General features: G+C 55.0%; 1 protein-coding gene across 1 annotated transcript in view; it reads right to left on the bottom strand.

Moving 5' to 3' along the window:
* Positions 1 to 870: 870 nt before the first annotated feature.
* Positions 871 to 8126, bottom strand: part of MYRF (myelin regulatory factor) — a 40552-nt gene continuing 33296 nt past the window's right edge. The window contains 5 exon segments of the mRNA XM_006169652.3: positions 871 to 3346; positions 3516 to 3590; positions 6155 to 6260; positions 6638 to 6712; positions 6942 to 7044. Of these exon segments, the coding sequence (XP_006169714.2) occupies positions 3266 to 3346; positions 3516 to 3590; positions 6155 to 6260; positions 6638 to 6712; positions 6942 to 7044 (440 nt within the window). The 3' untranslated portion in view covers positions 871 to 3265.

Below are 8126 nucleotides of genomic sequence, written 5' to 3'. Positions count from 1 at the left end.
AGCTTGAAAACTGCACTGGGTTTATGTATGCATGCCCAAAATCCTGAAAGAATGCAAAAAAGGAGATTGTGGGGGACCAGCAGATGGCATAATGGTTACATTGCTGAACTCCCATGTACACAACTGTACTTCAAGTCCTGGACCTGGTGGCTTGAAACTCATGCTGGGCACGTGTACATGAGTGCCCCAAATCCTGAGAGAATGGAGAAGGGTTGTGGCATAGCCATACCCCTTGCGGGGGGTGGGGTGGGGGGATTTCTTTCGCTCTCTCTGTGGAAACACATGCCCTATAGCAAAAATCTGTCAAAAAAAAGAGGGGGGAGCAGGGATTGCACAGTGTGGCTATCTCTCCTAGGGGTTGATTTCTCGCTCCCAGCCCCCTTCAGTCTGTCTGCAACAAAGTGCATGCACTCAGTACCAAAAAAAATTTGTTTAAAAAGCAGCCATCTGGCCAGACCTGAGGGGTGCCCCAGAGATATGACTCCTCAGGAATCAGAAAGAGCCTGAAATTTTTTTTTTTTTTTTTTTTTTTTTTTTTTGAGAAGTTTTTGTTATAGGGCGTGTGCACTTGCCAGAAAAACAGAGACAGAGACTGAAAGCGAGAAATCACCCCCCGGGGGCGAGGGATGGCCATGCCGCAATCCCTTCTCCATTCTCCTCTCGAGATCTTGGGCACGCATGCACACGTGTCCGGCGTTGAGTTTAAGCCACCAAGTCTGGGACTCAAACTGCAGTCGACTACATGGGAGTTCAGCAACATAGCCATTACCCCACTGCTGGTCCCTGAGCCTGGAGTTCTGATTGGTCCTATTCCTGCAGGTAATACCATCTTCCACCAGAAGAATCCAAACAAGAGAAAGGGAGGCAAGCTCAGATACAAAGCAGTATTTATACATTTATTTATATACGTATATTTACTTCAGAAGGAAAGAACAGTTTGACAGACAGGGAGCAAGCAGACCGGGACTGCTTCCCTCTCTGCCCACCTCTGTCAGAGTCATACACGATAAATATGAGCCAAAGCTCAGGGGGAGGAGCTGGGAGTTAACTGGGAGGAGGGGCACTCTATGCACACGCAGGCTTCTAGGGGGTACAGCGTGGGCAGAGGGTTTGCACCGGGAGGCCTATGTACAGCTTGAAGCTAGGGGGAGATTAGCCCAGTGGCTAAAGGGGAGAGGGAGGGAGGGAAGGCTGCTGGACCCCGGGCAAGGGATGGAGCTGAGATGCCCACACAGTACCAGCTAGCAGCTCCCAGCCTCCAGCAGGTGGCCCACTCACCTTCCCAGAAGCCCTTTTACCTTGGGCTAAGGCAGCTTTGGTCCAAGGTTGACCCCCTCGAGCAGCTTGGCGCTCCAGCTTGGCCCAACTCCTGCACTGAGGACTCCCTCCCCAGGCATGGAAACAGCCAGCCGCTAAGGAGGTTGGGGATATGCTGTGTCCAGATGGGCTCCAGGGGGCAGCGGAGGGTCACTTTCCAGTTAAGGACCTAAGGACCGCAGTCCAAGAACACACACCCACTGAGAAAGCCCTAGAATCCTATTATAGAAGGGGCAAGGCTTGGCAGTTTTAATGCATTATAGGGAGGGTTCCCCCAGTGAGAGGAGGGAGAACAGAGTAGTCCTAAGTAAGGATCGACCCCCCCCTCCATGGTATGGGAGTCATACAATTCCTATGTCAGAATGAGGGAGTGGAGCCACCTGGGATGGCAAGGTATCCCTGTATCCCCAAGTCCCCTTGGTGTTTCCCTGTCCTGAGGATAAGTGCTTTGAGATCCATAGCAGAAGACGGCCCATAGTTCAAAGGCTTCTTCAAGAATCCGGCTTCCCCACAGGAAGGCCTCCCATTCAAAGCTAAGAATGAAAGGTAGGACAGGAGCAAGGCCTGGTTTCCCACGCGGTGGCAGAAGGCCACAGGACAAGGATGGCAGTTCCCCTTTCCCGCTTCTGAGCCCAGGCGGGCATGGCTGGGTGACTGCCACACTCCCATGAGCCTGGATGTGGCCTCCCCAAGCTCCAGGCACCGTTAAGAAACACTGAAGTTGGCACTCAAGAGAAAACTGTATTCCCAGCCCATCACTTTGTTCCTGGGTGGTGGGGCAGAGATGGGACCTACCAAACAGGAGTCCCTCCAGTTGATACAGCCCCAGCAGGGGGACCTTTGATTTAGGGGGACAAGGCCACAAGCAAATGAGTAGAGAGAGGGGCCAATCTTGGAGGCTGGGAGCAGGACGGGCATCTCTGAGGCCCCTTGGCTGGGATCAGAGGCATGGCCCTGCCTTTGCAAGTACTACCCCAGGGCTCTGGCCCAGTCTGGGCTTTTCTAGCTGCTGCTTGCCCTGGTTTAAGTGCATTTAGTAATTACTTCATTAATAACAGCAAAAGCTATCTGCATCCACCCATCAGCCAAGACCGGCCTGCCGTGTGCAGGGATGCCTGCTCCTCTGCTCAGAGAGAATGATGGGTCTCCAGTTACCCTGTGAGCTCTGGAAGTCCCTGGGACACAAGCCTGTTGGGAGCTTCCCCCTTCTGGGATACTCCAGATTCAAGGGTCCAAGGCGTACCTGGCAAACTGGCCTCCTTAACGCCGGCACGAAGTGAACTTAAGGCACAAAGTCAGATTAACCCATTCAGGGTGGCCTTGGCTGCCCTGGGAGTTCTTGGGACCCAAGCTCTCTGGGAGAAGAAACCTCCTGGGCCACACTTAAAGCTCTGGAATCCCACTCCAGCGTAACAGTTCAACCCAGAAAATCCACCTCTAAGCCATCCCCTGGGGCAGCTTCGAGGGTGAGAACTCTCTGCCTTCTATTGATAGTGGGGGTCCAGCCAAGTCTCTCAGGGTCGGATCCACACTCCTGGCTAATCTTGAAGGCAGGCAAGTCCTCTCTCCAAGAGGGATAGCTCCCATTCTCAAAAGGGGGCAAAGGAGAGTGGGCTTGGATACGGCAGGGTCCTGGGCTTCCTCTTGCCTCCAGGGCTCCTGAAGCCAGCCCTCCAACCACCATCTGGACCGATGGCAGTAGGGCCTGTCCTGGCCCCAAGGAGGTGACAGGCAGGAAGGCCCAGGACATTTCTGTCTCTGGCCCCCTCTGTGCAGTGGGAGGGGCGGCCAGCAGGAACAGCAACTCCAGTGTGAGGACTTCCAGTTTCACCAGTGAGCGGCAGAGAGCTGGCCGGCAGCAGGCTCCAGTGTAACACTCTTACGTCCAGTGTGGAAGGGGCATCTGGGGACCCCGGTCCCTGGCATGGTGCCACCTCAGGAGGGCAGCTCAGTCACACAGGCGGTAGAAGTGGAAGTAATAGTCCGTAGCTGCCTGGCCCAGGGGCTCTGAGCTGCAGTTGGCCTGACCCTGGAGGGAATGGGTAGTGGAACCAGTGGGCAGCCCTCCCCAGGCTGACATTGCTTGGCACTGCACCCCGGGTGCCACCCATGCTCTGCAAACCCCAGTTCTCCCCCAGGCCTCCCAGTGCAGTTGGCAGAGCCTAGACCCCCCGGGTGGATGGGGTGCCCATGCTCACCAGCAGTGCCACCCGGAAGTGGTAGGTAAATTCACGGAAGGACAGGATGGTCACTGGCCACTGGTGAGAGGTGCCCTGGAAAGAGAAGGGAGAGGGAGGTCAAGACGGCCTCCGCCCCATCCCAACCAACACCCCCCTCACCATGGCCACTGCAGCCACAAGGTCTGCAGCAAATTGTATGAAGGAGAAAAGCAGAGAGCTCTGAAGGGAGATGGGAGGGAGCACATGCTCTGGGGAGTAGCGGCAGCCACCTCTGCAGACGGTGCAGGGACCTGCAAGTCCCCAGCTGCCTTCCGCTGACACTTGCCTGCTTTTCAGTCTTGTCTCTGGCTGTGTCCCCTCTCACCCACTGTGCTCTGAGCATGTCTGAGCATTAACCCCATCCTCAGTACTAGATTATCAGAAAAGGCATGACACATTCTTGCATAGAAAAACAGAAAAATATGTCATGGCTTTTCCAATAACCTAATACAATCCGGTGGAGTGGTGCTGCTACCATCCTCACCTCAAAAATAGTCACTTGCCAGGGAACCAGCAGTTAGCGTAATGGCTGTCGCTGGACTCCCACGTAGTCGACCGCGGTTCGTGCCCCGGACCCGGTGGCTTAAAACTCACGCCGGGCGCGTGTGCGTGCGTGCCCAAGATCCCGAGAGGAGAATGGAGGAGAAGGGATTGCGGTGTGACCATCCCCCCTGGGGGGTGATTTCTCGCTTTCTGTCTCTATGTCTCTCTCTGTCTGGCAAGTGCACGCGCCCTACAGTGAAAATCTCTCCAAAAAAAAAAAAGTCACTTGCCTAAAACCTCCAGTATGGCAGAGCTGGGGCAAGCGCAGGCCCAGGCCAGCCCTGTAGTACAGCTTAGGCACACAGAGAAAGCTGGATCCCACATGGCAAACCAAGGTTTGAGTCCCAGCCCAGGTGGCTTGAAATTACACCTGGTATTGGGCCAGCAGGTGGTGTGGTGGTTAAGGCAGCTGGACTCCCACATGGCTAACCGTAGTTCAAGTCCCGAACCTGGCAGTGTACTTTCTCACTTTCCCTCTCTCTGTATCTCACTGGTCAACTTCAAAAAAATAAAAATAAAATACTGACCGTTAATTAAATTTAAAAAAAAAAAAAAGAAAGAAAGAAAGAAATTACGCCAGGTATGTGCCCACTTGCCCAGGATCCCAGTGGGGTGGATGATTAAAGAAGAAAGGATTGTAGCACGGCAGGACCCTTCAGGGGTGCAAATGCATGCTCTTCTCTGAGTGCACATGCCCTGACACTATTAAATTTTTTTTTTCTTTTTGGAGAGGTTTTTCCGATAGGGTGTGTGCGCTCGCCAGAAAGACAAGAGAGAAAGGGACAGACAGAAAGTGAGAAATCACCCTCCAGAGGGGATGGCCACACCACAATCCCTTCTCCTCCATTCTCTAGGGATCTTGGGCATGCACACACATACACACATAACACAACCCAGTGTGAGTTTAAGACTCCAGGTCCGGGATTCGAACCGCGGTCCAGCGACATAGCCATTACGCCAACTGCTGGTCCCTAAAATAAAATTTTAAAAGTCTGTCTGGGGACTGGCAGGTGGCATGGTGGCTAAAGTGTTGGACTCCCTCATGGCCGACCATGGTTTGAGTCTCAGACCTGGCGGCCTGCTCTCTCACTTTCTCTCAATCCTTCTCTCATCAAATTTAAAATAATAATAACAAATAAAAATAGATATTAAAAAAGAAGTCTGGCTGGCTCTCTCTCTCACAGGGAGACCAAGGCCCAGCTGCAAGCAGCTTGCCCATCTCCTGCAGAGGCTCTTGCTTGGCCTCTGTTACGTGGGTTCGACTGGAGCACTCCATCTAGCCAGTGTCTAGCTGGGCTCCCCTTCTTCCAGATGCTCTCTCCTCCCTGCCTCTGTGGAAGCACAGAGCCGGCCGGCCTCTAGGCACTCGTCTACTCTCTACTCAAGGTGCTTTCTGCACATCTTTTCTCTCTCACTAAAGGGTACATCCTTGGAAGTCAAAGCCTGTGTCTAGTCCACCTCTGTCTCCCCGACAGCCGGGAGCACAGGGCTTAGACACAGCAGGCCCTGATAAATACTGAGTGAACACATGAGTCAGTGAGAAAATCACTCGTCCCTTAACTTGTTCTGAGAGTCTCTTTCATGGCCCCTCAGGCCCAGGCAGTCATAACTTCTGGTTGCATGGCCAGTGAGGAGCTGGACAGTGACAGGGCCAGACCAGGAGAGATCTCCATGTGGAACACAAGATCTTGTAGATCTAACTATGCCATGGCTCCAACTGAGTATGAGGCTCCTTTCTGCCTCTGCAGACTCGCCCTGCCACCCCCTGCCCACGCTCCACCCCCTGCCCACGCTCCACCTCCTGAGTGGCTCATGGCCTTCCCTGTGTCCATCACTGCACTGGCCCCAGGCTATCCCTTGTACACTGTTTGCTTCCCAGGCTCCGAGATGCTCAGAGGGGTGGGATGAATGCATGTATGTTCTGGTGCATGGATGTCTCCTTCCCCAAGGTCAGAGCCCAGGCCCCACAGTGTCCTTGCCTTTACTCTGACTCCTGGCTCCCTCTCCTCACCTGTTTGGGGGCCCACTTGTGCCAGGGGAGAGGAAGCTCTGGGGCCTGCCTCCCCACCACCTACCTGAGTGTCCTGATGGGAGGGGAGACTCTGTGGGAAGCTCCCCTCCTCACACGGCTCCTCCTTTGACATCAGGCTGCACAGCATGACAGACACGGGGGAGGAGGAGCTAGGGAAAGGCCCAGTTAGTAGAGAAATGGGGTTCCAGAGTCCCTCAACTCAGCCCTCCACCCCAAGCCCACCCTGAAACAAGCCATGAATCCTTAGTCTGAAAGCTGCATGGTAACCGAGGTCCCTATCTGGTATGAAACCTCTGCCACCTGCCATCCCGCATGCGTCTCCTCGCCCCTGGGAGGCAGCCAAGAGAGCCCAGGGGCAGTACTCCAGAAAGAAACCTCCCTCCTCAGCCCTCTCCCCGAGGCCGTTTGGGTCAACAGTAGGAATGGGACAGAACTGCAGGCTGTCCTTGGGTTTGCCCTTCTGAGGCCCTGCTGGGCCCCTCCAAGGGTCCCCTCCCGTCCTCCACTCCCTTGCACCAGCACTCACTTCATCTGCAGGGTCAGGCTGAGGTGCAGTGGGGTGCTGCTGCTGATGGGGATGTGGTAGGTGAAGTTTCCAGGCCTGAGGGGAGAAAGCTGGCACCTTAACTCAAGACCACCCTGCCAAAGCCCCCATCTTCCACTCCTCAGCCCCTAGTCTACTGGAGCCCTTCAGAGACCCGGAAAGGGGTTGCCCTGCCTTGTGGGGGGGACATTCTTCCCAGACAGGAGCAATATCTGGGCATCTGTTCTGCCTGGGCTTGTGTCAACTGTGGGGCCTCGTTGGGGTGAAGGGAGGGAGCCAGGCCCACCTGCAGGCATCCTGTGGAGCACAGTACTGGGAGGTGATGGGCATCGAGTTCTCCAGCACCTGAATGGAGGTCAGGGAGGGCACTGGGTCTGCAAGGCGAGAGGCTGTTGGGGCAGGGAGGAGATGACAAGGCAGGACACAAATGAAGATCAGTTGAGTCTTTCCTAGGCAGTCTTGGATCAGTCACCTACACCTTAGTGTGAATAAGCTTCAGGTTATTCTTTCCAGACCTCCCCCACGACGACCACAGTCACACCATACCCCTTCCTCAGCAGCCCTAGGACTAGCAGGGCCCGTGAGCCTGAGATCTGCCTCCACAACAGAGCTAGAACACCCAGAAGCAGGGATGGGTCTTCCATCTCTCCTGCCAGTGGTGTACAGAAGCCGACTCAGGCCTCTGTTCCCGACTGCATGCCTCTCCTCCCAGCCCTGGGTTCAGTGGCATTACATGGGTAGCTTGAAAGCAGCCACCATGCTGGGTGTTGTCCCCGCCCCAGAGAGCCCATTGTGGAACACCTACCAGCACCACCACTGTGGCCCTCACTGAAGGGATCCTCACCCACTGGCTGGCTGGGGAGGGGAGGGACTGGACTGTGACACAAAAGAGTAGGCTGGGCTTTCTTGCTCATCTCTGTCCACCTACAGGCTTGCTACTGCCTGGCCATTCCACCCAAGAGGAAAGCTGGAGCCACTGGCCACTGCACCTTCACTGGACCTGGGACATTTTCAGCTCTCTGACACACGACCCAGGGACCCAAGGAACCGAGCAGGATCCGAAATGCCCTGTGCAGCCAGGGGCAGGTATCAGATACAGAAGAGAGGGAAGGGCCCTTCCTACTTCCCATCTGGGCAAACTCCTAATGGTCCTTCAGACTCAGCTCTAATGTCACCTCTTCCAGGGAAGCCTTCCCTGATCACTTCCCATCTTAGTCTAGATTAAGGGCCCTCCCCAGTCCCCAAACTGCCTGCATGTCTCCTCCGAGCCTCATCACACTGCCGTTTTCACCTCGGTGAGCTCCTTGAGGGCAGGGGCATGTCTGTGCAGGGGCACCCCCAGTGCACTACAGAGAGCCAGCTGCAGAGCACGGCCCAGGAAAGGGCTGCCTGGTCGATGTCTAGCCCTTGGGGTTTCCTCTCTACTTTGAACTTCAAACTCTACAAGCCACAGTTTCTGAGTTTTTGTCCC

The sequence above is a fragment of the Tupaia chinensis genome, unplaced genomic scaffold, assembly GCF_000334495.1.
Source record: "Tupaia chinensis unplaced genomic scaffold, TupChi_1.0 Scaffold147351_1, whole genome shotgun sequence".
NCBI classification, from domain to species: Eukaryota; Metazoa; Chordata; class Mammalia; order Scandentia; family Tupaiidae; genus Tupaia; species Tupaia belangeri.
This window is presented reverse-complemented; position numbering and strand designations above follow the sequence as displayed.